The 16,395-nt window shown below is 38.3% G+C and overlaps 1 protein-coding gene and 1 pseudogene across 2 annotated transcripts; one reads left to right on the top strand and one right to left on the bottom strand.

Annotated features, from left to right (window-relative positions):
• Positions 1-2,073: 2,073 nt before the first annotated feature.
• LOC113053268 (UPF0565 protein C2orf69 homolog) lies at positions 2,074-7,993 on the top strand (annotated as a pseudogene).
• A 284-nt stretch (positions 7,994-8,277) lies between these two features.
• Positions 8,278-15,925, bottom strand: LOC113053267 (serine/threonine-protein kinase 17B). 2 transcript variants are annotated; one of them, XM_026218148.1, is made up of 8 exons: positions 15,643-15,925; positions 15,130-15,383; positions 12,719-12,931; positions 12,481-12,619; positions 12,241-12,367; positions 12,055-12,103; positions 11,194-11,373; positions 8,278-10,624 (listed from the first exon to the last, which is right to left on the bottom strand). In XM_026218148.1, the coding sequence occupies exons 2-8, from the start codon at positions 15,246-15,248 to the stop codon at positions 10,387-10,389; spliced, it is 1,065 nt and encodes a 354-aa protein (XP_026073933.1). In that variant the 5' UTR covers positions 15,249-15,383; positions 15,643-15,925; the 3' UTR covers positions 8,278-10,386. The 2 variants fall into 2 exon arrangements, with proteins under 2 accessions (XP_026073933.1, XP_026073932.1); XM_026218147.1 differs by having other exon boundaries at positions 15,130-15,925.
• Between the last annotated feature and the right edge of the window lie 470 nt (positions 15,926-16,395).

A 16,395-nucleotide genomic window follows, 5' to 3' on the forward strand; every position in this document is an offset into this window, starting at 1 on the left:
CACTGTAGCTCTTTCCAGAACTCTCCAAAGCGTGCTCCCTCTGCCAGTCTCTTACTCACCCAGGATAAAGCCCACCAGGGCTGTGCCCTCGATGGCCACACCATGGTGTCTAGCCAGTTCTGCTCCTTGTGTTGTGATTAGTGAGGCTGGAGCATGGCAGAAGTTTTGCCCTCCAATGGTGAAGCTTGACCATTGCTTCTCACCATAAGATAAGGAAGATGGAGGACCACCCTGAATACTCTCCACAAGCAATTACAAGCAATCTCCAAATGCACCTTCATGTGGTAGAGCCATGACCTGAACTCCAGGGATATGGATTCATGGATCATAGCCAGACCCTGGGTATCGATGGTCACGAAACAGTTCATGAAGCTGAGGCTGCATGGCTCCAACACCTGCAGATCATATGTTATTGGTTTTATTAGTTCAAATAGTGATTGAAATAATTGAAACACTCTCTTAAAAGGATAGCTAAAAAAAAAAAAAAAAATTGACCATTTACCACCCTCACGTTGGGCCAAACCAACAAGACTTTGGTTAATCTTCAAAACATAAAATAATATATTTTTTAAATGAAACCTGAGAGGCTTTTGTCCCAATAGGACTGAGGTCTGAGGGAAACGTAACTAAAAATTTAAAAAAGCAATCATATTTCATTTCAACACACGCACACACATATCCAAAAAAAACACCAACAACTCAGTATTAATAAAAAAATACAATAATTTGTGCTTTAAAAATATATTAAAGTCGAATGGGTTTGGAATGACATGAGGGTGAGGAAATGATCACAGAATTTCCATTTTTGTGTGAACTATCCCTTTAAAACTTTTTCAGCAGTTTTGGTTACTAAAGTATTTTTCCCCTTCATTTTCTCCAGAAATATTGCGGTTTTTTGTTTTGTTTTTGTTTTTCTCAATGAACCGTTGACAGAATGACATGAACCAAACCAACCAAATCTTATGAGGTAATAAACTACAATGAAGCACTGCAAACAACAATCAAATTTGAAAATTATTGTACAATATAAAACTTGATTGTAAATTGGGGGTATATATATTTCAAAATATTAATGTACTATACACAAATATGAAAAATAGTGCAAGCACTTTGAATTTAGGTAATAAATTTGTGCTGTTTTACACTTTTATTCAATTTATTTATACTTTATATTGTAACTATTTTTACACTTTACAAACTGGAAATTCAGAAAATGCCTTTTAAAATGTTTTGTTTGCATGCATGGCCGCTTACCCTGGGCCTGTTTTCCACACTCTTCAAGGCCCACCTCCCTCCCCAGTGGATAGAGAGGCCCCAGATCAACTGCACCCATGCATGTTTGGATGCCTTTATGAACATTCATGTCAATCAGAGAGCATGCACGCTCTCAAGCCGACAGTACAGCTCTCCCCTGAAAATGACGACAATAAAGATTGGCCTCTTTTGTGCAATCACTTACAAAGCAATTGTTCTCAGCAACTGTACGTTTATTAGAAACATCTAGAAGGACGAGCAGGGAACTCACTTGTTAGGCCAATGCGTGCAACAATAGTAATGACGGAGCGGTTGTACCCAACAACATCACTGAAGATGTTCTACACTGTGATGCTTTCACGCTTTTTTTTCCTAATGAGGCACAGATCCAGACAGTTTTGTCACAACTAAGTGCAATGACATGTAACAAAAAGATGCCTAATAACTTCAGAATAGTTTAACAACCATTTGAAGGCGTGAACAAAACAGCACGCACGGCACGCTCCCTGTTTCCGCTGGCAATGTCCGATTCATGGGTTTAAAAGCTTAGATTAAACACTTCTGCCGCATTAATCACTACAGTCTTGTATGAACGCTGTCAATCCAAACGCGTTATGGATCAGCTCTGCGGCTGTTCACACACGCGTCTGGACACAGCGCATGCGCATCGTTGTCACGTTTTGACGCTCCAGTAAAATGCCACTTCGCGGCGTTTAATATAAACAAATTATACGACATACATATTCCATTATCCTGAACATTTCTTTTCATTGCACGCTTAAATTTAACGGCTGAATGCCCACCGGATTATCCTGAACGCAGGATCATGCGGGATTATTTTTTGCTCTGGTTTCGCAGTGATGGTTTTGATCTTAATGTGGCAGGTCGTGCAGTCGACACTGCATAATCTTTTTGCTTATGGGAAGTATACTATCCGATCAGTTGTGGCTTGAGGAAAATGACCACCGCGGCGGGGCTGTGCGGCCCCGGGACATCTGCTGCTGCGCGCGGGGTGCTCCGTCTGGTTTCAGTCCCCGGCAGTGGCGGCTCCAGACAATTTTGATTGGGGGGGCAATGGGGGGGTCCTGGTCTTTTCAAGGGGGGTCTCATGAAAACCAACAAAAAATACAGTGGACATGGCTAATAACTGCATATTTCTGCTACTAAACAACAAAAACACCTTTGCAATGTAAACAAATGACAGGCTATATTTGTTATTCATATCCTTCACACTGCACTTTCATGTCAGGTATATTATGCATTTTTATTGACATTGATATTTTTACATTTATTTCCAGATAGATATTATTGAGTTTACAGGCTAAAGTGGTCTTGCTGTTGTAAACACTGTTGCTATTGTAGAAAAAATATTTGCATCACATTTAAAATATAATTATATTTTAATTCATTTCTGAATTGTTTTTATTTTTATAATGATAATTCAGAGAATGAGAAAATCTGTATAAGCCTTACCAGTGTTGTGATAATCATTTTTACGTGTTAAAAATAAATAAGTACTGTAATATAATAAAAGTTTATTCAAATAACATAAAAAAGACCAGACCCCTCGATGCATGTGAAACTTTTCTCCCTCAAACAGCACGCTAGTGTTACTTCTACACTACAGCAAAGAGTATAGAAGTTACTTCTATACTCTTTGACTACAGGCTACACACTGCAATATAAACAACGTATCTGCATGTTCTCACATCACATCGTTCTTCTAAAATAAACACCAAAGTAAATAAACACCAAAATCACTTCGCTGAGAATGAAACACCACTTACCAGATGCCACGATTTTGAAAATATCCTCTAGCAATTAAAAAATGCGCGTGCAGCATGAGGTATCTTCCTGGTTCGATGAGGTCGTAGTCAGGTGAACGGTCATCATGTTGGTCATTTTATTTACGGCTAAATTATTATTAATAAATTGTACTAATATGATGATTGGGCGTGGGCAGGCATTTACAAAAGTTTATGTTATTACAAAAAAAAATGAGGAAATTTTGCTTTGACAAAAGGGCACTTAAGGGGCAAAGGAGCAGGTGCTCAAGTGAACCGGTTCTTTTGCGCTCGATGTAATGCCGTCATTGGCGATGATTGCCCTTCATTCAAGCCTTTGGTTTACCCCCGCTTATAACATTAGCACAGAATCAGTTCAGAATCAATCACCAAAAGAATCAGTTCGGTTCAGATGCGCTCTGTGTCAGTCTGCTTCACGCTGAATCACGCATGCGCAGTTATCATCAGCTCATCGGTTCTCGAATCGGACGCGTCCGACAGAAACGGTTCTCGGTTCAGTGCAGGGCCGCGGGAAGTAATTTTGAACAGGGGGTGCTGTGAAATTTATTTTATTTTTTTTATTTTTTTGACAAAAAACCTATGAGCCTATATAGGCCTATTTAAAATACATTTTAAAAATAAATACATTGAGATTTACTACTTTTATTGTCATATACACTTCAGTGCACAGCCAGCCAGGGTCTGAAACGTACAGACATCAGTTCTCAGATATGCGCAATGGGTTATTAATCTGAAGCAGAAGCAGAATCAGAAATAATAGTTTAATAATCGAAAGAAAACTAAATAATTACTTTCATTACAATTTCAGATAGCCTATACATACATGCAACATATTAAGATACAACAAATAATATTACAACAAAATATAATATTAATCAAACTTCACAATAACGCTAAAACAATGCAATCGATTTGGTCAGCTGGCTTGAGTCACTGCACGTTTATGTCACTTTTATGTCACACGCAACTCTATTAACTCCAAAATCTTTTTACGCACACCACAAGGAAATAATCTCTGACTATTTAAGCAATTTGTTTATTGAACAGTTCTCCACATCCATTACGCAAAGAACACACGCACAGTATAAAGCTTTCATCTCCAACCTTTTTACACAAACCACAAGGAAATAATCTCCGACTATTTAAACTTTATTTTAACATTTCTCCACAATAATTACGCAAGGAACACACGAACGAAATAATACTCTCCATCTCCATCCCCACCACCTTACAAAAATACTATAATAGTGTACTACTTACAATTGCTTGGCTAGTCAAAGCTGATCCCACACTTGTTGCCAAAAAAATAAATGTTACAAGCGCGGCAGCACCATGCTCTTACCTGAGCTACATGCAGGCGGGGTGCCCTGGACTGGTTACAGGTGTCTAAATGTCGAGGTGCGCTGTATTATATAAAGATGGATGTATTCTGCATGGAACGAGCGGGAAACCTCGTAACTCGGCGACCAAACCTGCCTGCCTGACGTCGACAACGTAACTTCCGAACCTGTGTTGATTAGGCCTCAAAATATGAAATTAAAATCCAAAATATACGTAATAGACTGCGTGTGTCAAAATCATTTTCTAAAATATTCATAAGGAATTTATAAATTGTGCAAAATATTTTAATAGGCCTACGTTTTTTTTTTATCTCCCTCTCGTCACTAGGGGGTGCTGCAGCACCCCCAGCACCCCCACTTCCCGCGGCCATGGTTCAGTGTATGAATAAATGTCGAAATAATTATTATTTATTATTGTTCTGCGTAGTTTGAAGAGAAACATTTTTGGGTCTTTATCCCGAATATATATATTTTTTTATCAGGAAGAGGCTGGGGGGTCAAATGGGGGGTCAAGGCATTTTTTGGCAGGGTCTTGAGACCCCCCAAGACCCCCCCTGGCGCCGCCGGTGGTCCCCGGTTACGATCAGAACCGCGTGAATGATGTTCTGCTCTTAAGACCTGCTACAGAAACTCAGAGACGATGCAACAATGAAACAGAAAACCTGCGGAAAGGAAATGATCACGTAGTCTTCTTTCCTGGAGACATTCAGGTTGGTGCATGTCATCAGTCCTGAATCTGTCCTGGTACCACTGACTGCACGCCCTGGTTTAAATTACATATATAAAAAAGGAAAGCGCTCAGCATAAATCAGGAATTAGATAATGCCTATGCATGTTTTTATTTGATCCAAAATATGCCACTTGCTAGCAATACAGGCTAGTGTATTAAACTGTGGAGTCCCTGTAAGATACCTCTTGGATTATTCATTTGAAAGTCATTTGATACAGCTTCTGTTGCGACTGGGCTGGATCTGTATATTTAGTTTTTCATTAGACACTTTGAAAACAGACCCATGACGCATATTAAGAAAGTACTGCAGAAGTCAGTTTAGTTCTTGCACATATATCAATGCCACATCACTTCAAGGTCTCGGAGGATTTCTGAATTCCTTTCGTCCTGGAGTTATGCTCATACGTTCACATATCACATGTGCATTATTTTCCATTTTTAAATTTCTATTCTGGTTAAGCCTTTATTTTGAGGAAAGTAAAATGTAAATGAATAAAAACGGTTGTTAAGATTTTTTATAATGTTTTTAAATGTGTTTTATGCTCACCAAGACTGCATTTATAAAAATAAATTAACATTAATACTGTGAAATACAATTCAAATTTTAAAGAACTGTTTTCTATTTGAAAATATTTTTTAAATGTAATTTATTATACTGTGACGGCAAAGCTCAATTTTTCATATTGCATCACGCCAGTAGTCTGTGCCAGTTGTGCGCCATTATATTTTGTGAATACCCAGAGACTTTTCAGTATTATTTGATGAAAATACATTTCTAAATTACTTTTCATTATTTAATTTCATTATTCTCATTGCTGAATGAATTTTTTTATGACCCTAAACACTAGAACATATGTTTTACAGCTAATAAATATGTCTGAATAATGATTTTTATTTATTTATTTTAGATATGAAAAGACTTGCACATTTAGTCCTGCTATTTTCTTCTACAAGAATCTTAGTAAAAATTAAATATACTTGAATCGTAAAATAAGAAATCGTAAAATAAGAAATTAAAAAATGGTGACTTAGTGAGAAACTGTTCTACATAAATGCAATCTAAAAAAAAAAAAAAAAAGTTATGCATCCCCTTTTCATATGCAACTTTTCATTCTCATCCACCATCCAGAACTTTCAGCAGGAAATGGCCCTCCAGCCTGATGCTGCTCCATGGCAGTCCTGGAGTCTGGAGCGTGTTGCTCTCACCCTGAGCTATTGTTTCCCTGGCTGCCATATCTGGGTCATCCGTGCATCCCAAATGTACCTACAGAAAATGTTATCAGAACTTTGTAGAGAGCAACTTATTTGGTGCACCAGAACACTCTCCAGACTACGGAGCTGTTCGCCACCTGAGAGCACTCCTGGGTCACAGCATGCTGCGGGCTGGCCTCCCAAACCCTTCACCCCCTCTTAGTGGTACATCCAACCCTGGCCTGCTGCCTGCAAGCTTCACCCTGACCATAGTTGGCTTCAGTAAAGGTTGTGTTGTTCTCAATCAGATAGTGTATGAGCTGGCTGGAGCTCGAGCAGATCCAGAACTGAGGTTGTTTCTGGTCAGTGTTTCAGACATGTACTGGTTGGATGGAGGACACCCTGGTGGCAATGAGACATGGGTAACCGATAAGTGTGCCCTGGGTGAGCTGGCCTCCAGTGGCGTAGCCGTCCATGCTCATGTCACTCCATATGAGGTACGCGACCCAATGAGGGCGTGGGTTGGGCGAGAGCACCAGCACTTCATAAAGACTCTGGAGAATCTGGGTGCTTGTCTAAGCCAGAAACTGCACTGACCGGTTCTGACCGGTCTAGATCCTTGCTTTCACAAGTCTTAACATAGAATGAATGCTGTATTTGCAGAACAGGCAGCTTTGTATTGGACTGATACATCAGTTAGTCAAAAGCTATGGATTCCCAGGCTCTGGAAGAATAACTCTATGCTGCCTACAAAACGCTCATAAAATACAAGAGAAATGAAAGCTTAATGACCAACCTTGTACAACATTTAGGTACCTGACATTAAGCCTAATTGTATTCCTGTTGCAATATACATCCATCAGCTCTGATATAGTATATTTATTTCACGAAGTCTGTTTGGAATGCTTTGTAAAACATCGCATCCCTTATGTTCAGAGAGCTCTCATTTCACACAACATAGAAAAGAGAAATCTGAAAGTGCTTATTATTAATACAATTATCTTGAAAACAAAACTTCTTATACATAGGAGTATAAATCATGCTAAATCAGTCTTAAATCAACTGTTTTTTCATATATAGAGAGAGAATGTTCTATATTGGTGTTCAATATTTGGTATTTATTTTACTTGATAATCAAAACAAAAAAAAAGAATCTAGGGATCTTCCATTGTAATCAGATGTATATAATATATTTTTGGTTAGATTAAAAAAAAACATTTAAAAATATTTGATTTACTGACTCGTAGTGAAATGTTTTATTTGACTGCGCAGTAGTGGTTAGCATCTAACGGTTCCAGTATTGACTCTCAGAAGACTCTAGGTGGCGCACTTTATTTGGATTGCTCTTGTTTCACATACAAATATGTACGTGGATTTAGCAATATCCTCAATGTAATGCGATGAATGTACTTCCTGCTTCAGTCATTCCAAGCTGATTTAATTCAATAAAAATGTTTAAATGTTTCAGATGATGTGTAGAAATATTACATTTAAACGAGTTCATCTATCTATCTATCTATCTTTCTATCTGCAAATGAATCTTTAGAGATAGGGCGTTGTTTAAAAGCATGAAAATACTCTATCCTACTCTGTATCCTTGGATATTGATACGATATTGATACTCAATATCCTTGAACTGAAAGTGAAAGGCAGTTTGCTCAACATTTTTATTATTACTTATTAGTCATGGAAAATTTAAGGAGGAAAACAAAAACAAAAAAAAAAGGTGTCAGATGATGTGTATATTAAAGTCTACACGTGTCAGAACTAGATAAATAAATCAATGTAGTTGCGTGAGGTACACAGTCTCATTTTAAAAACAAAATTGAAAATGACTTAAGAATCATAAATGTATCAACAACATATAAAATGCAAATTAATTGTACATCCTTTACAACTCTATAGTCAATGCCTTTATAAGAATGTATTTATTTTAGAATTTATTTATTCTGGTGCATAACTCAAAATACACAGTTTTCATCATGAAATGAAGTATCATCCTATCAGTTTTCACATTAATCCTAAGATAGAGAGAGAATCAAGAAAGTTCATCCCGTAAGTGTCCTTACAAAGTTTGTCACAAGCTTTCTGTAAAGACCACAGCGACTGCTCAGAAATGCTCTCCAAGGCCTGGCCTATTCTCTACTGAATTCCAGCTTCAAATACCTCACGGAACCTTTAAACATTATTGAGGCTGTTTCCCAGGAAAGGACTAGATTCAAGTTTCCTTTAAGATGACGGCATACAGTGAGCACACGATCGTGACAAGAGCCTCTCGTCTTAGGAGACAATAGCTCTATTATGATTACAGACTGGTGACATCTCTGGGAAACCGTGAGACCCTTTGCACGCAAACACACATGAGCTCTTCACACCTCTTTAAACAGAGAACAATAACACCCAAGGGCTCGACCTGAAGACCAAGTTCTGTAATTCTAACATTTCCAGTTCTAACAGCCACTCACAAAAGCGGTCAACAAAACATTCCACAAATAAACCATAAGCTTTTCCAGTTGTATTTCTACACTTTCTGCTGAGCAGACTACTTTCCACCATAACATTCATTTGCCTTCATTTCAGAATTCACACCCTGTACTTTCGTCGCAACAAAACATGCTTCACTATCAGAACATAACCATGTCATTTCGACAAAAACGGCCAACTCCGATGACCCATCTTTTTTATGCCCTACATAATTCAAGCCCATAAATACAACTTAAACACTGTTTTCCTTTCTAAATCCCACTGAATATAATATATACTTCCAGAACCAAAAACACATACAAATAATTTACTTTAAATACACCAAGCAATCAGTTTAAAGTGTGTACCGGTCTCTCAATTAAAACAGGATGAACATTAATAATAATACATCCACATAAATGTGCTGCGCTGGTATTACAGAAGATGAAGTCAGGCTGGAGGAAGAAATGCACGCAAAGGCACTCGAGAAATATACAGTGGTAAACTGCAGTTACAGATAACCCTGAGAACTAGACTCGGAATGAACAAGTACTGAAACCCCCATCAGTTCATAGCATTAGCTTCAAAACACCTGTCCCAAAAACAAAAACCCTGAGTTACCTCAGATTTGTGCATAGATAAAAACTATCATTTCATGAATATGTACATCACTGACCATCACAGGCACTGAGACATTAGGTGCCTGCCATGGGGGAATGCTAGAATGGTGCTTAACAATAGTTTATTATACAATATGTTGGTAGTAAAAGAGGAAACATTTAAAACAAGAATGATTTTTAAATCAATAGATACATTTGGTTTACTAAATATAATGTGGTTACAATTCTTTTCTCATGTTTTAGTGACACGAACACATATAATAGAGGGTTTAAGTGCGTTCCTGCTTTTCTTTAGTCGTTATCTAGGAGGAAGTTCTACGGGCAATACAAACACATATTTGTGTAATCCAGGGTGTGATGTGCGTGTTTGAGTTGAGTCACATTTTTAGTGAGCCAACTAATGTGTCAATGCCAAAAGAAAGAAGAGGATGCATGACAAAACACACACCAATACACTGAGGGCATTCTTGTACTGAAGCTTTTTTAAGGAGACCATCTCACTAGGTGTTTCAGCATCAACAGTCTAATCATACAAACTCTTTCTGATGTTGACACACAAAAAGCAAAGATTCTCTTCAGTGAAAGCCGAATTAAAAAGCATCGAATGTCCTGCCGCTCTCTTTTTCAAATCCCTAAGTGCAGTTCTGGAAATAGTGTTGAGATTAATATGGGCTAAGATAAGCAGAAAATAAAATCGGTACATTAAAACAGAAATATATTTAAATTAATAATTTAAAATCAGGAGACGCCAGGGAAAAGCATCTTGAGACAGGACAGCAACACAGATACTTAGATTCTCACTATTATAATATTAATATTACACCAGATTTGGCCCTTTTGTGAAAAGATCATCTTTGGTCGACCAAAGGATGGTGAAAACAGCATTAGGACAGAAGCATGTTTGCTGGTGCTGCGTGGAGGCCACCAAAGAGGACCGAAAACGTGACAATGCTATTCAGTGCATGTGCATTTCCCCTTTCGGATCAGCATAGGTAGTCACCGTCGCCCGTGGCTGACATGTCCTCCTCAAAACGAAACCTTTTGGCGTGCGTCGAGTCTGAAATGTTCTCTTTGTCTTCAGGATCCTCGGGTGGGGCGGACCACTTCCCACCGAAACTCCTTTCCCGGGGAGTGCGAGGGGTAACTGGGATTGGATCAGAACCTGGACAATGGAGCCACAGCCAAGGATGGGTCATGCAGTCGGCTGCACTGGGACGATCCCTGATAAAGAAGCAGAGAGTTCCTGTAAAGGACTTTGAATGGAAACCATCCTGACACTATTATGCTGAAACTACCAGTAAAGAGCAGTAATAAAATCAAAGTACATCATTTAGTTTATGACAACAAGTGCGAATCTATCATCTGAACTCCATTCAGAACAAGTTAACCTTTTGCTTCTTTTTTTTGCTTAAGAGTCCATTTTGACCTCATTTAATCTCAGTTGCTTTCATGCTTAAATGTTTTCTATAAATTTGCGAATGTTTGAAGACAAATGAAAAGGAATTGATAGCTGGACTTTATACTTTGTGATAACCAATAGTACTTTGAGCCATAAAATAGTTAATTTGTAATCTTCAAAAATGACTTCATTTCTAAAACTCTTCAATGCATAATAAAGTCATATGACCCAGAATATTTACTGTTCTTTAAGTGGAAAAGGGTTTCCCATAGCACTTCTCACATGACTCTTCATCTAGAAGCAGTAGCGTACATTATTTTGCTCAATACTCAGCTTGGAAAACAAGCCTGACTTCCTCTAACTGTCTGAAATGAGAGTCTCTGAGACTCACTCTGGTGTTTTGACCAGCAGTTTCTGGATGAAGTCGACAGCCAGCTCAGACACTCTTGAGAACGCCTCTGTGCTGTAGTCCACGTTCACCTGGGATACGTTTAGGAAGGTCTCCTGTTTGTCCTCGCCAACGAAAGGAGACTCTCCTGTCACCAGCATATAGGCGATCACACCCACACTCCTGATGTCAACACACACACACAATCAGTTTGAAACCATCTTAACCAATAAACAAAAACATACATGGAACATCCTTTGTTAACACAAAGTGTATTTCCTCTAGCATCAGACCATCCTGCTGCTGCCTCACTCAGCTGCCTGATCCTGCTGGTCTTTCGGCTAGTTTTAGAAGGTTTTGGGGCACATTTCAACTTGCCACTTTCTAGCTTATTTTGCATAAACTTAAACAGCATGTTTTCATCATCAATAATATAAAGAAATGTTTTTGAGTGCCAAATCAGCATGTCAGAATGATTTCTGAAGGATCTTGTGACACTGAAGTCTGGAGTAAGGGAATAAATTACATTTTAAAACAGATGTATATTATTAAAAAATCTTTTCATGTGTCATAATATTTCACAATAATACTGGTTTCACTGTATTTTTTACAGATAAATACAGCCTTTGTAAAGAGAATTCTTTCAAAAATGTTTTAATAAATTCTTAATGATTCCAAATTTTGTAACAGTAGTATCTTTATGAGCATTCAGAATTTTCCAGGAACTATGAGCATAAATAGAAATGGTCTAATGTCCATTTAAATTTCAATGGCCTTCTACAACTGTATTAATGTCCATGACTATTTCAGGTCTGGATATCTCCCTGTGGGAACCTTGTATATTGAAACAAGATTAAGACTTACCACAGGTCTGTCGCCGTGGTGATTGGTTCATAGTTCAAGATCTCAGGGGCTGGATATATAATAAAAGGCAAAAATGAATCACCAAATACACCACTCTCACTAAACATGAACTCTTCTGTTGTGATGAGGCCATGAGCACAGAGCCATGTGTGGATCTGAAGACAAATGGCACTGAATAAACCTTACCAACATACTCAGGGGTTCCCAGGATTTCTCTGAGCTCCCCAGCAGAGCCCAACCTGCGGGCCAGGCCAAAATCCACTATCTTTATATCCCCCAACGGGCTCAGACTCGTCAGGAGAATATTCTGGGGCTGAATGAGAGAGAAAAAAAAAATTGTGTCAATAAATAAACTAGTGTGTTCTAGAAGAAATACAGATAATCTCATTTAAAAAGAAAGGTGTTAAAGGCAGTCGAGCATCTGACCTTCAGGTCCAGGTGGACCACGCTGCTCTGGTGCAGTAAATGAACTCCCTCCAGCATCTGTCTGATCAGACGGGTTATCTGACCTTCGGGCAGCAGCTCCTCTGACACACAGTGGTCGAATATCTCACCGCCCGCCGCACTGGCGCACAAACACGTTCACAGTTATTCTTAGTACTGACCTCCACAAACATTCCACGAACAGGAGCATACAATTGATACATCTAATCACAGCACTCACTATTCCAGCATTAGAACCAGGTCGTGATCGGTCTCATATACAGCGTGCAGGTTCACCACACGAGGGTTGTTCTTTGACAGCTGTAAAACGGCGATCTCATGAATGACCTCCACCCTGCAGTCGCGACCCCGTCGCCGCTTCTTGATGAACTTCGCAGCGAAGACTTTCCCAGTGGTCTTTTCCACACACCTCTTCACCACTGCAAACTTCCCCCTGAGGAAAACAAACAGAGGTCAGCTGGAATGGAAAGATTAAAAAAAAGAAGCAGAATGAAAGAAAATGGAAATTTTTGAGGTATAAATACTAAACTAAACTTATAATATACTTTTTATATTATATAAAGTTATAACTACTTTTTTTGGATTTATGATGCACTTTAAAGATGTCACGGTTTGCATGCAATCAGTCAGACCTATGGCAGTTGTCTCATTCACACTCAAGCTCTCACTGACACAGATAGTTATTAAATGAGTCAAACCCTCCATTAGATGTTGTCTTGTCACAGTTTAATACCAGGTTAGATGACTGATGTCGGCCAGTCTTTACTCTAAAAACTGCAATTACTGTCACCGCATGAACAGGTGAGACATTAGGATACGAGCATCTACTCAAAACCAATCCCACAATTCTTTGGACCAGACTGTGGCATTCACGCTGTGTGCTTCACCTTGCCTATCATGTTCATAAACAGATTTTGCTTATTATTAATGTTGAGAAGCCTGATTATTTCAACAGCTTAAAAGCTTCTTGATATTTTTTGTAGAAACCTTGACAATTTTTTTTTCCCCAGGATTCTTCGATGATTAGAGATTTCAGAAGAACAGCATTTATTTGAAATGCTTCGTAACCTTTAAACGTCTTTACTGTCACTTTTGATTAGTTTAGTGCATCCTTGATAGAAGTATTAATTTCTTTCTTTAAAAACAACAGACATCAAATGTTTTGAATTGTGTATATTAATATGACACTGCATATATAAATAAAATCAGTGTTGATATTTCCATGATTTCTTAAAAATTCCTGTGACTCTCCCAGGTCAGGGAGAAAGGTTTTTTCATTTGCAAGTAAAAAACAATAAACCCCATTCGTATTGATCCCGGTTCAAAACAGATCTGCTCTATTTGAACAAGTTTGCAAGTCATCTCATAAAAACCATGCAACAAGGAACAGTCTTCACAATCATCTTTACTCAACTTAGAGTTTCCACAGAACTGCACCTTCCTCCACAGAACAAACAACAAAACATCATCACACTGCAGAGTTAAAACTGTAAGTGAACTGTGAAATAATTTCCTGTTGAAACAACACAGCCAACAGGCATAAAAACAAGCCGAATATGGCTGTATGCAAAAGAGGAAGAGATCAATGTCACTTCCTCTTTCTCAGTATTCACAGTACGGTCTACATCACAGCACAAAACTGGACCTGGTTCCCCCTCATGGGTTTCCTTCCTGCGAGGTCCAAAGCCTTGCTGTAGTGCTTTAGCAGTGACACACATAGGCCTATTAGTCACAGCTCAGTGAGCAAGGGCTTTCCAATCCTGAATAGCTAAGCAGGACAGACTCCATACACTCCACAACCTTCAGTCCTACTCACTCTGTGACAAAATACACTAAATAAACCAGGGACACGTCTATCCTAAAGTTCATATGTTGTCTTATGATTTGGGACCACAATACTTAATGATACGGAAAATATTCCAACTATATGCACAAACCCAATGAGATGAAACAACAAGCAAGGATGAATTAAACTGATTAGACATGACAATAAAGGCTCTTAAACAAAATGTATATAAGAAAATAAAAATGGTGTTCTATAAAGGGTACTATTATACTTTCCATTCATCAGTCAATCTTGAAAAACATTAAACAAACACAGTTTCCAGAAAAAAAAAAAAATAAATACATTTGTAATTTAAAGTATAATAAAAAGTGTTTTGGACACCAAATCAGCATATTACAATGATTTCTGAAGGATCATGTAACACTGAAGATTGCTGAAATTAAATTTTAATATATATTAAAATAGAAAACAGTTATTTTTAAATTGTAATAATAAATATTAAAACTACATACACAAAAGACATGACATTACGTGCAGAACAAATATAAAGCAAGTACAAAAACATGCTATTGTTCCAAAACCCTTTAAAATCTTGACAAATAACTTTAGTTGTTTTCATAAAAAATCTGACAGTACTTGTGTACTAGACAACATCCAGATTATGTCAGAACAGCCACATTAAGAAAAACATGCCGATGCATATTTTACATCATCATCATCTGTACAGTCACTCTAATGTTCATCAACTGACATAAAAACATTACGAGTACGTCAAATTAAGCATTTTAAGATGGAGACACCTAAAAGAAGACGTCTTTTAGGTAATGATGAAGTGTTTTCCCCACCTGCCCAGTTCGTTGCTCACGTCAAACACAGTGTCGAACGCATCTGTGTGGATGTGAGTGTGGATCTCTGTCAGCAGAGCCGAGGATCCACTGCGACTGTCCAGCCTCCTCCGAGCCATCGCCTCCAGCGAGAGTCCAGTGAAGTCTGCGGACCGAGGACTATCACTTGACCAGCACTCTGCTCATGTACAGACTCACAACCAGGAAGGGGAAAAAAACCACCCACTGCCACCGGCCTCTTGACGGTGTCCACGCTGTCAACAGTGAAAAGGCTTCAGAAAGAGTGTTTAGTTCTCGATTTTTCACAGAGTTTACAATAAACAAATTCGCTTCAATGGAATGAGTTCACTTGAATTTGAACACGATAACCGATGCTAAGAGCCTCCAGCTAGCACAGATTAGCTCATTTAACGTTAGCCCTCAACGGTACCGCTAAAACACCAAAAATAAACTGTCCTTTATTTAAACAAACGTCCAAAAAAAGCTTCGCCTCATTTTTTTCGAAATACACACCGACCGAGAGACAGGCAGAGTTATGTTTCATGCAGGAGTGAATCACTAGACTAAAGTTTAGAACGGACTTCCACTTCTTCTCCTCACGGGAACAACAGCTGTAGCTCAGCGGACAAACTATCTGTAATAAACTATAATAAAAGAAGTTGAACAGAGAATAAGCACGCTTGTCTAGTTATTCCATACTGAGGTAAATCGGTTACGATTCTTGGATTCGGCTCTTGTTCGCCGGTTCCACGGTTTCAACTCTGCTGCCAACACGAGCATCGAGGTACTACGTCACCACCTTCGTCATCATCGTGATCGTTAAGACAGACAGACAGACAGACAGATAGATAGATAGATAGAATGACATATAGATAGATAGATATAGAGATAGATAGAATGACAGACAGACAGACAGATAGATAGATAGATAGAGATAGATAGATAGATAGATAGAATGACATATAGATAGATAGATAGATAGATAGATAGATAGATAGATAGATAGATAGATAGATAGATAGATAGATAGATAGATAGATAGATAAAATGACAGACAGACGGAATGACAGACAGACAGACAGACAGACAGACAGATAGATAGAATGACAGACAGATAGATAGAATGACAGACAGACAGACAGAATGACAGACAGATAGATAGACAGACAGATAGATACAGACAGATAGATAGATAGAATGACATATAGATAGATAGATAGATAGATAGATAGATAGATAGATAGATAGATAGATAGATAGATAGAT

The sequence above is a fragment of the Carassius auratus genome, chromosome 34, assembly GCF_003368295.1.
Source record: "Carassius auratus strain Wakin chromosome 34, ASM336829v1, whole genome shotgun sequence".
Classification (NCBI taxonomy): Eukaryota; Metazoa; Chordata; class Actinopteri; order Cypriniformes; family Cyprinidae; genus Carassius; species Carassius auratus.

Excerpts from the sequence above, each read along its gene's own strand:
- LOC113053267 (XM_026218148.1), bottom strand. The coding sequence starts at position 15,248 with ATGGCTCGGAGGAGGCTGGACAGTCGCAGTGGATCCTCGGCTCTGCTG. Across the intron at positions 11,374-12,054 it reads ACCACGGCGACAGACCTGTG|GAGTGTGGGTGTGATCGCCT; the intron begins GTAAGTCTTAAT and ends TGTTGACATCAG. Across the intron at positions 10,625-11,193 it reads CTGCTGGTCAAAACACCAGA|GGATCGTCCCAGTGCAGCCG; the intron begins GTGAGTCTCAGA and ends CTTCTTTATCAG.